Consider the following 21,241-nt stretch of genomic DNA (forward strand, 5'->3'; position numbering starts at 1 on the left):
AATGACAGCTCACAAACGTCGCATCTAACGTAGGTATATAACTGGGGTTTGGTCTTCTAAAGGTCAATAAATCTTCAACGTCTCCAAACTCTTCAAGCCTTGTTCATGCGTACAATGGCTTCTTCCGATCATGCTTGTCTTTCTCAAGTCCTTTTGCCAGCTCATCTCTGTTGTAGCAAAGTCTCTCGTGACATCCTTGAATATTCTGGAGTTGCATTCCAAACTTCTGGTTTCAACATCCTTCACATGAACCATGGTCATACTGTCCTTCAATTCCTGACAAATCTCCGGTATCTCGAGGTTGTAGCTCCTCCAGCTTGGCTACTTTCAGCTTTTGGTTCCTGAGTTCTTCACGAAATGCTTCTTTGTCTAATACGGCTTCTTGTGGCTCCATCTTAACTTCTTGATGTAATACTCCAGATCCTGGTGATACACCAGCTAAGGTTAAAACTTCATCTTACTATTAGGTGCTCGATGAGCCTTCTACCATCCAATCCTTCCGAAGAAATGCATGCTTAGCTTAGCTCGGTGACCATAGTATCAGTGGCGATGACATCACGGATAACCGTGTTTCTGCCCTTGTCATTGCCATGAGCTATCTTCCATAGTTGATATCTCCTGCCTTAGGGTTTTCTTTGACAAAACTTCGAGTTCTCATGCTCCTTGTTTCAGTTTTTCTCCAATACACCTTGATCTCGGGTATTGACAGCTTCCACAGTCTGCCAAGTTCCATAAGGGTAGCCTTCTTAGGTCATACAAATCTGGGAATTCTTCAGAGCCTTCAAATTCTACTTGTCTTCGGTCTTCAACCATTGTAGTTTCCATTATTCAGATGCACGAAAAATACTCTTCATTTCGAAGTGGCCTTAGTTGTCCGATATCTTGTACTTCTTCGAGTGGTCTCATCAGTCGAATCTTCGTGTGGTCAAAAGGGGAAAGGGGTATGGTCTCACTAAAGGGAATTTTTGAATAAGCTCAGAAGAGAAGAGAGGTAAAAGATCTTTTTGAAAGGGAAAGTTGTAGAGAAAAATCTTTGCTATGGGTTTCCAGTTTCTAGGGTCACGTCCTACAGTCAACATGTGCTCTGATACCATCTTGTAGCGACCCAACCCGAATGGATCAAGTCTCTGTGCTTAAGTGTCATCCCTGGATTGGTATGCTGACACACACAGTACTCGAGGATTTATAACAGAGGTAAATCACATGTATAAAGTAACGTAAATACTATTACCTCAATCCAAATAGCGGAAGTAACAAGGTTGTGGATTCCCATCAACACCAATGGCAAAGTTGAGTGTAGAAATCGTAACCCTAACGTATCACTTACTCGTCGTAAGATATCCTGCAATATGAGACGTTGCAGCCACAAAGGGTCAGTACATTGAATCTACTGGAAAATTCACACCAGAGGATAATGATGAATAAAGGCTATCACTACATGCATATTTGGCGGGTGGAAAGGCTCTGGGGTTATAATGTTTTTTGCGAAAAGCCATTTTTTCCCTACTGCAAAGGAATAAATTTTATTTAACTATCATGGTGGTTGTTGAACATTGAGAATGGTTGATAGCATTCTCAATCCCAATTAAGTAACATCATTAAACCCAACAAAATTATTTAAAGTAACATGATGAGATTCACCTGATAATCCAAGTACTACATACTCAAAACGTCCATAACCGGGGACACGGCTAATCATGATTAGTTTATACACTCTGCAGAGGTTTGCACACTTTTCCCCACAAGACTCGATCGCCTCCGTTTGGTTTCTCGCACTACATGGTGTTTGAGAAGACGGATGACCGAGACATAGTCTTTCAGAAGCGCTAGCACCTTACGATGGATAGACCGTTACACCTACTTCCCCCTACATCTGCTAGTCTACCCTATAAGAGTTCGCACGACTTAATCAACTATGCTAGAGCCCATAATAGCTTGTGGCTGCACACGGAAGTTTCTAGTATGAAAAATCTCATGATCCCTTTGAGCCTGGGTGGCGGTCCATAAAAAACAGGCAATCCTGGTCTACCCAGGTGCCTAGACAGGCAATCCTAGAATAACCAGGTGCCTCAATCCACCCAGATGTGTGTTTAAGTTGCCACCTTAAGTAAACCATTAATTAACAATCTCACATCTGTCATGAATATTCTCAGAACCCAATCCATGTCTACGAGCATAGCATGGAAATATAAGCATAACGTAATAGTAACTCCCAAGGTTTGAATGCAGGGCAATAGGTTCCTACCTCATCAACTACTTCCCAATACCCACATGTTATCAATCCTACTCATGCAATGTTTGAGGGTGAAACTAATGCATAAAAACCGGGTATGAAAGGGATATGATCAAAGTGTGAACTTGCCTGCAATGTTGATGAAGATGATTCGCACTCAAAAATCTTGATAGCTCTACTCGTCACACTCCGGTCAATTTATCGTAATCAAGCAATAGTAACCACACATAAGCAATCACTCAAAAGATCAGAAAGATCGAAGAAGTCGATTCGGAAAACATCAAAACCAAGCAAATAACTCTTGCAACATAAAACAATTTCTAACAGTACCAAAATTAGGTGAATTTGGCCTTATCAGAAAGTTTAGGTCAAGAGCTTCGATTTGCAAAAAGAATCAACTCAAACGGAGCTACGAAACTCAAGTTATGATCAAACGAAGTTTGAATACAAATCCGATCTAATTCAAATTTTAAACTTTTCAAAAACATGTTTAAGTTGTTTATCTGGATAGAGGAGATCATAACGAAACGTGAGCGTTGGTTTCGTTGGATTTGGACTAACGAGTAAAAAGTTATGATCGATTGAAGTACAGGGACTAAATTGTAGGGAAACTAATTACGAATAGGTCCCTGACTAAAATTAATAGAAAAGAAAAGGCTAAATAACGAACGTTCGCTAACTAGTTCTAAACAGAGAACGTTCTCTAAATAGATCTAACTAAAAAAACTAAACCAGTTTTTTTAAAACGAAAACCGAAGTAAACCTAAAGGAAAAAAAATTAAACCGGACCAGGACGGTTTTATACTGGTTTGGCCGGTTCGGGCGGATTGGCTGGCGGGTCATCGGCGGTGGCGGTTACGGCGGCGGAGGCGAGCTCCGGCGACTGCAGCGACGGCGGCGTAGGGCGACGACGGCAACAGCAGCTAGCGGCGCAGGCGGTGGCTACGCAGGGCGGAGGAGGCAGCGGCGAGGCGCGGCAAGGCGGCACGGCTTTGGAGCGACGGCGGCGGAATCTGCGGCGGCGGCGCGAGATGCCAGTGCGGCGGTGGCTCAAGGCGTCGCGGGGCTCGAGGGGCCGGCTATTTATGGAGGAGGACAACGCGGTGGTGTGCGGGAGGGGGCAGATGAGGCCGGGGCGGGCACGGCGAGCAAGGCGGCGCGGCGGCGGACTCGGGAGGTGTGCGGGCGGCGAACTCCTCCCGGAGTCGGAGGCAGCGGTGCGGGCGCGTGGGCCGGCTGGGCCGTGGCCTGGCTGGCTGGCTGGGCCGGCCCGGTCGGTACAGAAGTTTTTTTAAAACATTTTTCAAACAATTAAAATAATAAAACGCAATAATTAAAAATATTATATAGGCATATAATATATCAAAAATTTAGAAAAAGATTTTCTACGACGTGAGCTTTTTTATAACTTCAAATAAAATCCACACAAATTCAGATAAATCAAAGAGTGCTACTGGTCTATTAAAATCCAACAAAAATCATTTTAAAAATACCAAAATGATTTCAAATTATTTTTTCTCCAATTCTCTAATGTAGGGAATCATGTTACCCTATTTTACATATAATTTATTTTTGGAGAAAAATAATTTAAATAAAACTCAAATAACTCCAAATTGAAAATAAATTCAAAAAGACTTTGAATTTGATCCTTTGAAACTCCAACTCATATTTCATATAATTTGAAGAAGTCATTTTATCTTCTCTCATGAAAATCATTGAGCTGCATGAAGTTTATGAATTGAAATATTTTCAAATGAAATTCAATTATTTTCAAATACCCTTTCATTTAATTTAAATGGAAGAAGTCATATCATCTTCGCTCAAAGGTTTTGTATTTGAAAAGAATTTGAAATCATGGAGATCAAATTCAAAAGGTGAAAGTTTGGGAAAGTCCTTTTATTCCCTCTCATTTAACTTTCAAAAAGTTTCGAATTTCACTCAATCAATCACACAACAATCAAGCAACCAATCAAATCTATCTATTAAATATAACATTCCAAAATTTAGAATTTTGGGATGTTACAGTCTACTTACCCTCGTAGACCGTAAGAGGAAGTGTTTCTCAACGCGGTTGATGTAGTCGAACTTCTTCGCGCTTCAACTGATCAAGTACCAAATGCACGACACCTCCGCGTTCTGCACACGTTCAGCTCGATGACGTCCCTCGCCTTCTTGATCCAGCAAGTTGTCGAGGTAGTAGATGAGTTCCATCAACACGACGGCATGGTGACGGTGATGGTGAAGTGATCCTCGTAGGGCTTTGCCTAAGCACTACGAAGATATGACCGTGGGAGTAAACGGTGGAGGGGGACGCCGCACACGGCTAACAATTGTTTGGGGTGTGCTAGGGGCGCCCCCACACATATATATATATATATAGGTGGGGGAGAGGGGAGGTAGCCAAGGAGGCGCCCAAGTAGGCCAAATCCTACTTGGGGCCTTCCTATGGCCGGCGGCCCCCCTCTTCCTTATCTGCCGGAGGGGGAAGGAAAGAGGAGGGAGGAGGGAAGGAAGGGGGAGGCTGAATCCCTCCCCTTTCCTTCTCCCTTCCCCTCTTTCCTTCTCCTATGGTTAGGCCCATATGGGGGGTGCACCAGCCCCTGGTGGTTGATGTGTTTCCCCTCTTGGCCCATTAGGCCCATATCTTTTGCCGAGGAAGCCCGAAACCCCTTCCGGTGACCCGATATGTACCCGGTACCCTCCGGAACACTTCCGGTGTCTGGATACTATCATACTATATATCAATATTTACCTCTCAGCCATTCCGAGACTCCTTGTCATGTCCGTGATCTCATCCAGGACTCCGAACAATCATTCGGTCACCAAATCACATAACTCATATAATACAATATCGTCATCGAACATTAAGCGTGCGGACCCAACGGGTTTGAGAACTATGTAAACATGACCGAGACACCTCTCCGGTCAATAAACAATAGCGGAACCTGGATGCCCATATTGGCTCCTACATATTCTACGAAGATCTTTATCGGTCGAACCATTATGACAACATATGTTATTCCCTTTGTCTGTCGGTATGTTACTTCCCAAGATTCGATCGTCGGTATCTTCATACCTAGTTAAATCTCATTACCGGCAAGTCTATTTAATTGTTCTGTAATACATCACCTTGTGACTAACTCCTTAGTCATTTGCTTGCAAGCTTATGATGTGTATTACCGATAAGGCCCATAGATACCTCTCCGATACTCGGAGTGACAAATCCTAATCCCGATCTATGCCAACTCAACAAACACCTTCGGAGATACCCGTAGAGCATTTTTATAATCACCCAGTTAGGTTGTGACGTTTGATAGCACACAAGGTAGTCCTTGGGTATCCGGGAGTTGCAATCTCATAGTCGAAGGAATATGTATTTGACATGAAGAAAGCAATAGCAATAAAACTGAACGATCATAATGCTAAGCTAACGGATGGGTCTCGTTCATCACATCATTCTCCTAATGATGTGATACCGTTATCAAATGACAACTCGTGTCCATGGTTAGGAAACCTTAACCATCTTTCATCAATGAGCTAGTCAAGTAGAGGCTCACTAGGGACACAGTGTTTGTCTATGTATTCACGCATGTATTTAGGTTTCCAATCAATACAATTCTAGCATGAATAATAAACATTTATCATGAATAAGGAAATATAAAATGACAACTTTATTATTTCATCTAGGGCATATTTCCTTCAAGTGTGAGTTGGACTTCAAACCTCATACTTACCCTTTGGAAGTTACGATGCTTCTTGGGAGATTCTCCAGTTTCAAAAAATGTAGCACTAACTATTCTGAAGTTGTTAGAAATTAAAAAAAACACTTGAGATCATTTTATGACACTATACCAAATTTAATAATTTTTGGATTTTATATTTTTCAATAGTAGAGAAACATGTAACCTATACTTAAGTGTTTGTAGTTTCACGCATAAATGTTTGAATTTTCCATACATTTCTTTGATAACATAATAAAAGTAAAGGGTAACTAAAATGTGATTTTTCTTCTAAACTGTTAGTATATTTTGTTATGCCAGTAGTTCAATGTTTGATTATATGCAGTTGAAAACTAGAAATTCACTAAATGTCTTAAAAGTAGCAAATGGATTCAAAAAATGTGAAATTTGGACCTAAATAATTTAATGTGGTACTATCAATTGAGAATAAATTTGGAGAACTTTTGACCAATAATTTGTTAACATACTTAACATGGTGCCTTAAACTGAAATTTTAGTAAAAGAAAATCCAAATATTCCAAAAAATATGGAAGAATAAGGGTATGTTACTATAAAATAATGTAATATCAAGTTATAGTATGAACTACAAGTTGAAATGAAGAGGTGCCTCATGCTTTCACTTTGAAAGTTACGTTGCTTCGTGGGAGATGATTAACAACAAAGTTATCAAACTCTTCTAGCATTGAGTAGGAGACTTATTATAAGGAATATCCCATTCATCAAATTTATTCCTACACGGAGGGGCACAACCGCACAAGCGACCACAACAGGAAGGGGCAGGCGAGGAAATGGTGTTTTCCTCCACCCTTCTCCATTTTTATCTATGTTTTTAGTTGCATGTAGTATGAATTTGCACTGACTATTGATGAACTTTGATCCTTTTGTCCAGCGATGAACTATGGTCCGGCTGTATCGAATTTTAGCTTGTTCGTTGTGTTTATCAACATAGCATTGTATGGGCTAAATGGATTTTGGGGTTCGGATAAGACGGATGTAGATGTGGGAGCAGACAAATTAGGTGTGTGATAAATGATAACCCACAAGTATAGGTATAGGGGATCAATTGTAGATTTTTTGATAAATAAGAGTCTCAAACCTAACGAGAGATAAAGGTATAATTTATATTCTCTTCAAGTTCTATCGACCACCGATACAACTGTATGCACACTTAAAGTTCGCTTTACTTAGAACAAGTATAAAATTATTTTGTGGGGATAAAACTAGAACTACTTCGCAAGAATAAAACTATAGGAGTACTCATCGAGAATAAAACTAGGAAGATTGTTCATAGGCAATTGAATATAACATAATAGATACTTATCATATGCAATGAGGGAGAGGCATACGCTAACACACTTTCTGTACTTGGATCATATGCACTTATGATTGGAACTCTAGCAAGCATCCACAACTACTAAATATCATTAAGGTAAAACCCAACCATAGCATTAAGTAACAAGTCCTCTTTACTCTCATACGTAACAACCCCTTACTCGGGTATAAACTTCTGTCACTCTAGCCACCCACTATAAGCTAATCATGAACGTATTGCAAAACCCTACATTTGTACTCCCACACGCTTGCGCGACTCAGAGCGCACCATAGGATAGCACCAGTTTAACATACAACTTATATCAATCACACCATACCACAATTAACATGTAGGATAAAAAGAATCTACTCAAACATCATAGGATTGCCACACATCTTTGGATAATAATATATAGTGTTAAGCATCATGTTTAAGTAGAGATTGCAACGCAGAGAAGAGGTGTTACACTGCTGCATACAAGGGGGGAGAGTTGGTGTTGACGGCGGCGAAGTTGTTGGTGTAGATCGCCGTCATGATGGTTGCCCCGGCAGCGTTCCCGCCACCGGGAGAGAGGGGGAGAGAGCCCTCCTCCTTCTTATTCTTCCTTGATCTCCCCCTAGATGGGAGAAGAGTTTTCCCTCTGGTCCATGGCCGCCATGGCTCTCGGAGGGCAGGAGCCCCTTCAAGATTGGATCTCTCTCTCTCTCTATCTCTCTCTCTCTCTCTCTCTCGTGTTTTGCGTTCGTGTTTTCTAGCCGAAGATCGTTTCTTAAATTTTCGAAGATCCATAGCTCCGATTGGGATGAAATTTTGAGGAGATTTTTATCCAGATTTTAGCTTCCTCGTGGCCGAAGGACACCTCCAACCGACTTACAGAGGCACTACAAGCCCTCTAGGCACGCCCAGGGTAGGAGGGCGCGTCCCTTGAGCTTGTGGGCTCCTCGAGTATCGTCTCATGGTGATTCTTTTTTCCCAAAAATTGCATGTATTCCAAAATAAATCTTCGTAAATTAGTAAATTTTTATCATGTTTGGACTTCGTTTGATACAGATTTTCTGCGAAACAAAAAACATGCAACAAACAGGAACTGGCAGTGGGCACCGGATCAATATGTTAGTCCCAAATTTTTTATAAAATATTATCAAAAGTATATAAAAGTTGTAGAATATTGGCATGAAACAAATATAAATTATAGATATGATGGAGACGTATCAGTGTGCCCGGTCACTGCCCAATGGCGCGCCGTTCGCAGACGTTTGGGGGTCCGAATTTGGTGTTTTGTGGTCGTATATGCTCTTACATGCTAACAAAAAGCATTTCAAGCTTTCAATAGGGACAAATAAAAAACATTTACACCAGGGATTTTCTTATGACATGCTTCCACTGAGATTTAAACCAAATAGAACTTAAATGTTTACTAAAATTAAGAGATGACATAATAAGAACCATAGAAACTAAATTATAGTATGAGTAACAAGATTTATGACATGATGAAACAATGTATTTGGAATTGTGTTCTTTTTACTCCCTCTATTCCATAATATAAGGCACATAAGTGTTTGTGAGTACTCAACGTCTTAAAGTTTGACAACAAATAATTATCAATGTATATGAATTTAGCATGTAACAATAGCATTGTTCTAATTGTCTTGTAAAGTACTTTTTTGTCATCTATTTTTTTAATACTTGTGTATGAGATTTGCAGTCAAAGTTGTACATTGGGCTTTGAAGAATCAAAGGTACACTATATTTTGGAACCAAGGAGTAATATGGTTTTAGTGCCATCTTGGTCTCTGTTTGATTTGATGTCACTTTTGTGACCCACAGAGACCTCCTATATGACGCCTCCTATGGCGTCAAGTAGTCGAGACTTCACACAGGTGTCTCCGACCGGGACTAGCCCAATAAGTTTGTGAACATTGTTTCTGTAGTGATTGAGTCCTCTTGCGGTACTTTTTTTGTCTTATCTGTTTCGCTTTGGTTTTCTAGTTTTCTGTTTTTCATAAATACATGAAATTTTAAATACAAAAAAAAGAATGTGTATTTTTTAAAGTGTTCAATGTATAAAAATTTGTTCACTGTAGATAAAAAATGTTGGGCGTGTATTTAATAAATGTTGGGCGTGTATTTAAAAAATGTTTACGTGTATTAAAAAGTGGTTTTCATGTTTAATGAAAATGCATAAGTGTATTAATAATGTTCATGATGCTTAAACAATTGTTCACCATGTATTTAGAAAAAATAAAAAGAGGAAAAAGAAAAATAATCTAATAAATACAGAATGAAAAAGAAGAATCAAACATATCATCGGAAAGAAAATAAAAACACAACAAAAATGAAAAAAATGCTTCAGCAAACGGAGCAGACGAAACCAGCAGAAACCTGAATTGGGCTGACCCAATTCACGTCGCACGTGAGCGTTGACGTCCAATAAGATTTGCCTGCTCCACTAGGCCCAGTAAGCACTCATGTTTTCTACATTTTTACTATTGGAGCCAGTAATAAGATTTGCTTGCTCAGTAGGACTTTTGTGTGCTTTTCAATTAGACCCAGTAATATGTTATTGTGTTTGGCTCATTTGATATGATCTTCCTGAAAATCCAATATTGGTTGGCCCTGAGCCCTCGTTCATGTTAGTCCAAACCTGTGGGGCTATATCTCGCGTATTATGAGACATAGCCCCACCTCGCCTTTAGCACTCTGTGTTGCGTAGCCTTAGTGGGCTAATATAGTCAAACGGTTTTCGTAAGGTTGGTTTGTGAAACCATCCACTATCTTTGGAAAGGTACCATCTATTATTCTGTGTACCCCTAAAAAAATCTATTATTATGTGTTTCTATTTATAGTTTTTATTATTTTTTCTATATGGTTTCCATTTTTTCAAATACATGTCGATTTTTTAATACAAATTATAGATTTTTCTGTATACACGCAGAAAATTTTCTTTAGTACACTTTGAACATTTTTGTGAATACATGATGAGCATTTTTAATAACCCTTTTGAATGTATATTTCATATTTCATATTCTTCTGAATGGTATGAAATATTTTTAAATTACGTGAACATTATTGTTGTTTCCTAAACAGTTTTTAAAGTCACTAACATACTTGAACATTTGTTTAAGGGTCAATACATTATTTTGAATGGTATGAGACATCTTCGAAATTATGTCAATATATTTTTTCATTGCACACAGATTTTTTTCTAAATGTCACAAACATATTTTTGAAATGCGTGGATATTTTTACGACATGTCACAATCATTTCTTTGAATGGTACAACGCATTTTTTTTAAATTGCACAAATACCTTTTTAGATTGCACAAACATTTTCTTAAATGTCACAAACATACTTCTGTTAAATGCTCTAGCATGATTTAAATTACATCAACTTTTTAAAATGGTATGATTTTCTAAAATATATCACATACATTTTATAGAATATCATTAACATTATGACTGAAATGCGTGAAGATTTTTGGAATATCAAGACTTCTTTGAAGGCAATAAACATTTTTAAAAGTTTCCCAAATATTTACATTGTATAAACATTTTATAACGTGTGGTGTATATTTGTTAAAACTGACTAAGTAACTTTTGTAAAACATATTAACTAAAACTATTACACTCATTTTGGAATGGAGGGACTATATTTTAAGATTTTTTGAAATATTATAAAAAATCGAAATATATATTTTTTGAGACAAATATTCGGAATATATAAAAAGAAACAAATAAACTTATATTTTTTAATGAAGCTACATGCAATTAACTTTTGACTTGGCCGGCCAATTTAGTTCGGTCTCGCTACGGGCGATACAACGTGAGAGCTATGTCGCGCTTATAGCAATAGAGAGAATTCCTTATTTAACACCGTGCTTAAATTTTATGTCTTATTTGACATCGATAAATAATTTTTTCCCTATCTAGCAAGAAGTCTAAATTTTATGCCTTTTATAACACTTCTATCCATTTTTAGTTTAAATGGCTTCTAAAAAGACCATTTTGCCCCTCATGTAATATGTTTGTGCGTGAGTGGGTGCGTGCTGCCGTGCGCGTGCGCACATTTGTGCTACTGATGTGCGCGTGTGCGTGCATGTGTTGCTGCGTGTTTGTGGGTGCGTGCGTGTGTGCACGCCCGTGCTGCTGTGTGCGCGCACGCGTGTGCGTTGTTGCGTGTGTTGCTCGATGTGTGCTGCCACGTACATTGTGCTGCTGTGTGTGCTGCGTGCGTGCATCTGCTTGCGGTGGTCACTCAGCGGCTCGCCGGACGGCCGGAGATGGTCGTGCCTCACATCTCACGGCCAGATCAGAGGCCAGATTGGAGATCGCCAGCACTGGCCAAAGGATGGGAATACGCTGCGGTGCGGCGGTTGTACCCGGCCATTGGAAAGGCATGTAGGAGATCACGTGATTTAGGCCTTCTTCTTACTGTATGGCCCCGTGGCCCAACTAATTACAAGCAGAATAACAGATGATGCATGAGCCTTTTCTAAAAAAAAAGATGATGCATGAGCCTGTGTAGTCAAATTCTAATTTTCGTTCGTTCACTAGCGTGGTATGCGGGAACGACGTACCAAAATCCTGTGTAGTCAAGCCACTACACGTATAATGTGGCTTCTCCACTGTGTGCTGTTGTGTGTGCGCGCATGCGTGTGTGTTGTTGTGCGTGTATGTGCTACTGCGTGTGTGTGCGCGATACTGCCCCGTACTGATGTTGTGTTTGCTATTGTCCCGCACACGCACATATTACATGAGGGGTAAAAGGGTCTTTTCAAATGTCTTTTATGCTCAAAATAGACGAAAGTATCATAAAGGACATAAAATTTAGACTTGTTGTTATATAGGGAAGAAAAATGTTTTCAGTGTCAAATAAGGAAACAAAATTTAAAGTAGTGTTAAATAAGAAATTCTTTCATAGCAACATGATGGCTGCTGTCTCTTGCCTGAAGGAACTTTGCTCTGGCGTATGGATCGGGCCGGCTCTTTTCCTTCTCCTACTGCCTTGCTCGGATCGATCTGTCCCTACTCGCTCGTTTGTTTGGTCTGTTTTTTTTTTCATTTTTTACCGGTTTTCTATTTTCTTGCTTTTCAATTATGTTTTTAACCCGGTTTTTACTGGTTTTTTTGCTTCTTTATGCTTTTCTTTGATTTTTTGTTTTCTCTGTTTTCCATTGATTTTCTTCATTTATTTCTTGGTTTTCACTATTTTTTTTCATTTTCTTCTTCTTTTCTTCTATTTTTTATATAATTTTCTTCGGGTTTTCTTGTTCTTTATTTATTTTTTTGTTTTGCGCTGGTTTTTACGGATTTCTTGTTTTCTTTTCTATTTTTCTTTGTTTCCTCATGGACTTTCCCGGTTTTCTTTGGGGTTCCCTTTTTCCTTGTTTCCGAGGCGTTTCTTTTTCTTCCTTCAGCTTTTTGGTTTTCACCGTTTTTTCTTCTGTTATGTTTCTTCTTTCTCATTTTTATTGGGTATTTTCTCTTTGTTTTCACTGTTTTTATACACATTTTTGGTACATATATCTAGTACATTTTTCTAATACAAGTTTAAGGTTTTTCAAATAAAAGATCAAAAAAATTGAATGCATGGTCAACATTTTTTATACATATTTAATATTTTTTGAATACATGGTCAACATTTTTTCTATACACATTTAAAATTTTCAAATGCTTAACTAACATTTTTTCAAATACAAGTTTAACATTATTTGAATACTTGGTCAAAAAAATTATATACACATTTAACAGTTTTCAAATGCTAGATTAATATTTTTCAAATACAGGTTTAGCATTTTAAAAACTTGGTCAACGTTTTTCCTATAGACATTTAAAACATTTTTCAAATGCTCGATTAACATTTTTCAAATACAAGATTAACATGTTTTTGGTATATGGTTAAGATTTTTTCTATATGATTTTAACAATTTCAAATGCTTGATAAACATATTTCAAATACAAGTTTAACATTTTTAATACATTGTCAACATTGTTCTATACACATTTAACATTTTCAAATACAAGTTTGATATTTTTTAATACATGGTTAACATTTTTTTTCTATACACATTTAAAAAACTTCAAATGCTTGATTAACATTTTTCAAATACAAGTTTGGCATTTTTAAAACATGGTCAACATATTTTCTATACACATTTAAAACATTTTTCAAATACAAGATTAATATGTTTTTAGTACATAATCAAGATTTTTTCTTTATGATTTTAAGAGCTTCAAATGCTTGATTAACATATTTCAAATATAAGTTTAACATTTTTAATACATTGTCAATATTTTTTCTATACACATTTAACATTTTTAAATATAAGGTTGACATTTTTTAATACATGGTTAACATTTTTCTCTATACACATTTAACATTTTTGAAATGCTTGATTAAAATTTAAAATAATTTTTTATTTTTTTTTCAAATGCTTGATTAATATTTTTTAAATACATGATCAACATTTTTATACATATTGTACAGTTTTTGTATACATTTTTCATACACACGATAAGCATTTTGTTTATACACATTTTTTTAAATGCTTGGTAGTTTTTTCAAATGTTTTATGTTAAGTTTTTTTTGTAATATATTTATTAAGAATATTTGGAACTATAAACGAAAGTAAGAAAAAAGAAAAAAACGAACAAAAAACATGAAAAACAAAAACAAAAACGAGGCTGTGGCCTCCCGCACGACCAGTCCATTTAGGGAGCCGCCAGACGCGAGAGCAAGCGAGACCTAGCGCTGCCCGGCTTTTGCCGCCTGCGCATTGGCGTCAGCGACCAAGGCCGACCTCGTGCTCAGCACAGCACAGGCAGCAAGCCGTCAACCGGCACCCACCACACAGGCGAACACCTCCCGCGCAGGGCAGGGAAGCAATACTGGAGTTGGAGGGAGCTGGCGAGACGTCCTACTCGACTCCGACGCAGACGCGCGCCATGTGCTCGGCCAAATGCTTCTTCAGACTGCGGGCACAAGCGCGCTTGTCAGTAGAACTTCTTTATTCTCAGAAGCAAATTGAATCGCTCTCGTGATGGCCATTCTCTGTAGATGATGAATATATGAGAACGATACGTCACTGATATCCTGAAATCAGCTGTCCGGTTTGATTTTTGAGGCCTTGATGATAGATGTTCTCTTGTGCGAAGAGGGAAATAGTCTCGATTGTGATGCCCAGGCCTGTCTGCCGCAATTGTGTGTTCATTGCTGCTGAGGTTAGAAAATCATACATCAGTTTTGTCTTCCTCAATTGTACGGTAGTTTCTGCTTTTAGTTTAGAAAAGCATAAAACTGAGTTCTTTTTGCTGTTGACAGACAGTCATCCTACTTCGTAGTAATCCTGTGCCTTTCATATTTGCATACTAATCACGACCCTTACCTTCAGAATGCTAAATTTTGAATTGCTTTGGCTCTGTAATTTGTTTGAACTGATCATTTAAGAATTTCAGATAAGCGCAACCAGATCTTTTGACCCTTCCGCTAAAAGGTGTAACGTGGTAAATTTGTGGCAACAAGCAGCATGACATTCTTGTGCTTTTCTTGATGAATCCGGTGTATTTGAATGACATGGATCACCCTCTCGGCTGATGTGAACCACATGTTTTGCTGCTTATAAATATATTAAATACAAGTGCGTCCAGATACTTCTTAATGAAGGTTGTCTTTTCTTCTCAGGCATTCCTTTCCTGGTGGTTAGGCGGACTTTGGGGACACAGATTTGGTGTGAAGTGAACCATAGGGCCTTCATTTCTGATCATCAAGATGGCATGGCTGATTTACGTCAGTCATCCTTCTGTTTTACTTAGTTAGTATATGCTCGTGCAATCATACACTTTCGCATATAATAAGGTCACAGGTTTTTCTCCTGTAATAATGCAGCATGTTCATGCTTCTGTCGAGCAAGAACTATTTCCTACCAACAGAGAGAGAAATCCAAAGCACTCTTTTTGGTAATTTTTGTTACATTAGTGTTGAAGAATAGCAACGGCGTCTTGTTAAGAGACCATTTGTCTGGTATTTATACCTGTACACCAGCCACGCAAAGCATCACTGTTCTCTGAAAAGAGAGACTGCACTTTGTATTAACACTATCCTTTGCACCCCTGCAGAAAATTTCACTATTCACGGAAACTATCAGAACAATAGAAACATATGATTCTACATAATTCGATGGCTACGAGTTTATTTCTAATGAGTTTGTTGATGCTTTTGCTTGACTCTAACCCCTGCACAGCTCTCTCATGGAGGAACAATAGTTTAGTGGATGATATTGGTATACCATGTCCAGTTTCTCCGCATCCATTTACTATGTGCAAGTCAGAGGCAGAAGCTTACGGCTATCCATGTGAAGATCACAAGGTATTGGAGCTCTTATGAATGTATTCCTAGACATCATTTTCGCATTTGAATTTATGCTTCCGTGATAAAATGCTGCCCTCTTGTGAAGTATATTGTCTAAATCTATGGCAGGTCACAACTGAAGATGGATATATTCTTAGCTTAAAAAGGATTCCTCATGGTCATGATACTGATAACTCAACCGGGGATCAGAAGACAAGGCAACCAATACTGCTATTCCACGGGCTTTTTGTGGTAAGGGCGTTGTTTGAGAAATCTTGGTCCTCTGAGATTTATGCATAGCTGAATCAAATGTCTGGATTGACAGGATGGCGTTTCTTGGCTACTGGGTACACCAGAACAATCACTTGGCTTTATTTTGGCAGATGGTGGGTTTGATGTTTGGCTAGCGAACACTCGTGGAACTAATACCAGCCGCAAACATACATCGCTGTCCCCAAAAGATCCGGTTTTTGTCTCAAACCTAATAAAGAACTCATATGTCGTTAGATTTTCACCTATAGTATATTGACTAATATTTTTAGGCTTTCTGGGATTGGTCGTGGGACCAAATTGCTGAATATGATCTTCCAGCCGTGCTTGAGTTTGTTTATCACCACACAGGACGTCAAAAAGTCCACTATATCGGTCACTCACTGGTGAGCTCAGATGCCCCTCTTAATTTTTTTTGATAGGTTTACACTTGGGACTTGAGAAGTATACTGAAGCAGTTTTTGCTTTACTTTCTAGGGAACCTTGATTATTCTTGCAGCCTTCTCTGAGCACAAGTTACTACACTTAGTCCGATCAGCTGTGTTGCTCTGCCCAATTGCTTATCTGAGCAGAACTAGATCCGATCTCACCCGGCTTGCTGCTCAAATGTTCCTGGCAGAAGTAAAATACTGTTCAGGCTACTAGTGCTTATTGGAAATCACCACATTTGTAAACTATATGGGACTGATTTATCTCTTCCTTTTTGTCTTCCGCAGGCAGTTTACCGTATAGGTATTCATGAGTTCAATCCTGTTGGGTAGGTACCTTTACTACGACTGCTAATGTGTTTAAGTAGGAACAAAAGGCAGTATGTGCGCTTGATTACCAAGTTTGTGCTTGTGGTTTTGCATCTTGCGGCAACTTATTGATTATGAGTAGAGGTGCACATGTTTAAGATTTTCTACGAGGTTGTCGCTGTATGAATTTCAATGTGATATCAATGTTGACAAGTAAGAATCACATGTTTTTAGACTTGCCATTCCGGTAACCAGTCACAGCTCCTAATGTGCTGATTCCAGCCTCAAGTATTGACTGCTACAAATGTGCTGCTACATGACAGAAAAGTTGCAGCTCAACTTCTAGCCAAAGTATGTGGCGACCCTAAAATTGACTGCCACGATGTATTTTCTGCTCTTGCAGGTTTTTCCTTTCATAAAATTTTCTAGATTCCAAACAATATTTTACGTTCAGCTGAAGTTGGCCTTGTATCCTACTAACTGTGATTTGCTGACGGTTGAAGGACCGGACTGTTGCCTCAATAAATCAACTACATGTGCCTTCATGCTGCATGCTCCACAGCCTACGTCTATGAGAAACCTTATTCACTTGTCGCAGAGTAAGAATCGCAATCAGAAGCTTAAGTTTTCGCTTGTTCAAAGCTCAGGAACGATGTTAACTTTTCTCATCCCGATTTGCATGCAACCAGTGGTCAGGAGCGAAGGGGTCAGAAGGTACGACTATGGCAACGCCAAGGAAAACATGAAGCATTACAAGCAGCCACACCCTCCGCTGTACAACCTCTCATCCATTCCGACCCATGTCCCCATGCTCCTGACGCATGGCGGCCAAGACTTCCTCGGCGATGTCCCTGACACCAGGCACCTCCTGAAGACACTGGTCAGAAACCATGACTCCGATAACATCGAGGTGCAATACTTGCCCGACTATGCTCATGCTGACTTTGTGATAGCCTATAATGCTCCACGCCTCGTATATGAACCGATGGTCGACTTCTTTCAACGTCACTGAGGGTTACTACTTCACGTCTCTTCATGATCAGCTTCAGCTGTAATTTGGTTCCAGCCTATGCAACCGAAACTTCAACTTGCAAGTTGTCCATGTATATGGCTAGTCAAGCCATAGTATGTACCTATATTTGTCAGGCTGATCATGCTAGAGAGTAAACTACGATCAAATAGCCAGTTTCATGTAACCAATTTATCCAGCATATCCTATGGAGCAAGTACCAAAAATGTTATATCAGACAATTATTGGAAGATCTCAAACTTCTGAAGAAAATGCTGTTGAACCTTCTCAGCTAATATCTTATTGTTTCCTATTTACACTGGGTTTTGTGGATGCTTATGTCGTCTTTATATCTGAAGGTTTAAAGCTGTTGTGAAAAAAGTACATTACTCTGTTTGGCAAATCATGCTGTAGTGAAAAGCTGTTATAGAGCTGTCAAAAATATAATAAAGTTAGATAGATTACCGTTATACTAATAGGTATGATTTGTATGCTTCTTGAACCCTAGTGCCCTGTGGGCCCACCCCGCGGCGTGGTGAGGCTAACAATGGCCAGTGGGAAGGCTCTTAGGTAGACGCAACGTGCGATGATTATGTCCTTCGTTCTGCCCGGTTAGGATTTACTATGGCACACTTGTGTCCCTAGCTGCTTGGGTTCTCCCTATCCCATTCTTGGCATTTTATCGGTTGTGGAGATGTGCTCTATGCCTCATTGGCAGATATAGCTACTTTGTTCGACGAAGTGGGCTTTGATTGTACACATTGTGTGCCTTGTGGCAGCGATGCACCGTGCATGTGTGGTATACTATAATCAACATGGTGATTTTACTCCCCAAAAAATCAACATGATGATTAGTCCGATTTTCCATCCGAAGTTGGTTTAGCGAGCAATGTCACCCTCGAATCTTCTTGTTCTCCACTCCCCTTTCATGGGGATCAAGGGGTTCTGAACTATCTAGGAGACCTCCTACGCTGGATCTGAAGTTTGCAAGACCAGTTATTTGACTTTTTGTCAAATCTCTTTCTGTTTCTAATTATAAGGTAAATGTTTGCTTGTACGACATAAGAAAGAAATGTATGGTGAAACTAGATTGATCAAAAAATTATTTGTTTTGTAAACGCAAATAATGTTTGTAGTTTCCAAGCACATTGCCACAAAAAGTGGCATCCTTCTCATGTCTCATTCTGGTTTCCTTCGACCAAACCAAGTGTGCCTCTTGTTGGGAAATGTTGCACGGAAAACAAAAAATATATATTCTACGCACACGCAAGATCTATCCATGAAGATGCATAGCAACGAGAGGGGAGAATGTGTCTACGTACCCTTGTAGACCGTAAGCAGAAGCGTTAATTAACGCGGTTGATGTAGTCAAACTTCTTCGCGATCCAACCGATCGAGTATCAAACGTACGGCACCTCTGTTGGGGAACGTAGTAATTTCAAAAAAAATTCTATGCACACGCAAGATCATGGTGATGCATAGCAACGAGAGGGGAGAGTGTGTCCACGTACCCTCGTAGACCAAAAGCGGAAGCGTTAGCACAACGCGGTTGATGTAGTCGTACGTCTTCACGATTCGACCGATCAAGCACCGAACGCACGACACCTTCGAGTTCTGCACACGTTCAACTCGATGACGTCCCTCGAACTCCGATCCAGCCGAGCTTTGAGGGAGAGTTCTGTCAGCACGACGGCGTGATGACGATGATGATTTTCTACCGACGCAGGGCTTCGCCTAAGCACTGCTATGATATGACCGAGGTGGATTATGGTGTAGGGGGGCACCGCACACGGCTAAAAGATCCAAGAGATCAATTGTTGTGTCTATGGGGTGCCCCCTCCTCCGTATATAAAGGGGGGGAGGAGGAGGGGGCCGGCCAAGAGGAGGAGGCGCGCCCAAGGGGGGGCAATCCTACTCCAAGTAGGTTTTGCCCCCCTTTCCTATTCCAACTAGGAGAAGGGGGAAGGAGGAGGTGGAGAGAAGGAAGGAGAAGGGGGGCCGCCGCCCCCTTCCCTTTCCCAATTCGGATTGGGGCAAGGGGGGCCGCGCGCCACCTCCTGCTGCCTCTCCTCTTCCACCACTTTGGGCCCATGAGGCCCAATAACCCCCGGGGGTTCCGGCAACCCCCCGGTACTCCGGTATATATCCGATAACCCCCGAAATCATTCCGGTGTCCGAATATAGTTGTCCAATATATCAATCTTCATGTCTCGACCATTTCGAGACTCCTCGTCATGTGCGTGATCACATCCGGGACTCTGAACTACCTTCGGTACATCAAAACACATAAACTCGAATGTTAAGCGTGCGGACCCTACGGGTTCGAGAACTATGTAGACATGACCGAGACACGTCTCCGGTCAATAACCAATAGCGGAACCTGGATGCTCGTATTGGCTCCTACATATTCTACGAAGATCTTTTATCGGTCAAACCGCATAACAACATACGTTGTTCCTTTTGTCATCGGTATGTTACTTGCCCGAGATTCGATCGTCGGTATCTCAATACCTAGTTCAATCTCGTTATCGGCAAGTCTCTTTACTCGTTCCGTAATACATCATCCCACAACTAACTCATTAGTTGTAATCCTTGCAAGGCTTAAGTGATGTGTATTACCGAGTGGGCCCAGAGATACCTCTCCGACAATCGGAGTGACAAATCCTAATCTCGAAATACGCCAACCCAACAAGTACCTTCGGAGACACCTATAGAGCACATTTATAATCACCCAGTTACGTTGTGACGTTTGGTAGCACACAAAGTGTTCCTCCGGTAAACGGAGTTGCATAATCTCATAGTCACAGGAACATGTATAAGTCATGAAGAAAGCAATAGCAACAAACTTAAACGATCAAGTGCTAAGCTAACGGAATGGGTCAAGTCAATCACATCATTCTCCTAATAATGTGATCCCGTTAATCAAATGACAACTCTTTGTCTATGGCTAGGAAACATAGTCATCTTTGATTAACGAGCTAGTCAAGTAGAGGCATACTAGTGACGCTCTGTTTGTCTATGTATTCACACATGTATCACGTTTCCGGTTAATACAATTCTAGCATGAATAATAAACATTTATCATGATATAAGGAAATAAATAATAACTTTATTATTGCCTCCAGGGCATATTTCCTTCAACCTCCGCGTTTAGTACACGTTCAGCTTGGTGACGTCCTGGCCTTCTTGATCCAGCAAGACGGTGAAGTGATGGATGAGTTCCGGCAGCACAAGGGCGTGGTGACGGCGGTGGTCATGCTATCTCCGCAGGGCTTCGCCTAAGCACTACGAAAATATGACCAGGGACGAAACATGGAGGGGGGCACACGGCTAAGAGATTGTCGTGGTCTATGTGTGGCGCCCCCTCCCACATATATATAGGTGGGGGAGAAGGAAGGCAGCCAGGAGGCACCCCAAGTGGGGCTGAATCCCACTTGGGCTCCTGCCCCTAGCCGCGCCCCCCTGCCATGTATGTGTGCGGGAGGAAGGCAGGGGGAGGTGGCGCCCCTCCCCCCTTCCTTTCTCATATGAGGAAAGGCGGGAGGGGCCAACCCTCCCCTTTCCTTCTCCTAAGGCAGGCCGGCCAGGGAGAG

The 21,241-nt window shown here is 40.2% G+C and overlaps 1 protein-coding gene across 1 annotated transcript; it reads left to right on the forward strand.

Moving 5' to 3' along the window:
- The first annotated feature begins 14,560 nt into the window (after positions 1-14,560).
- LOC119331269 (triacylglycerol lipase 2-like) lies at positions 14,561-17,944 on the forward strand. Its single transcript, XM_037604439.1, has 9 exons — positions 14,561-15,650; positions 15,762-15,884; positions 15,958-16,098; positions 16,175-16,288; positions 16,380-16,523; positions 16,619-16,659; positions 16,963-17,042; positions 17,143-17,238; positions 17,329-17,944. Exons 1-9 carry the CDS (start codon positions 15,444-15,446, stop codon positions 17,649-17,651), a joined length of 1,269 nt encoding a protein of 422 aa, XP_037460336.1. The 5' UTR covers positions 14,561-15,443; the 3' UTR covers positions 17,652-17,944.
- The last annotated feature ends 3,297 nt before the right edge of the window (positions 17,945-21,241 follow it).

This window comes from Triticum dicoccoides, chromosome 7A, assembly GCF_002162155.2.
Source record: "Triticum dicoccoides isolate Atlit2015 ecotype Zavitan chromosome 7A, WEW_v2.0, whole genome shotgun sequence".
NCBI classification, from domain to species: Eukaryota; Viridiplantae; Streptophyta; class Magnoliopsida; order Poales; family Poaceae; genus Triticum; species Triticum dicoccoides.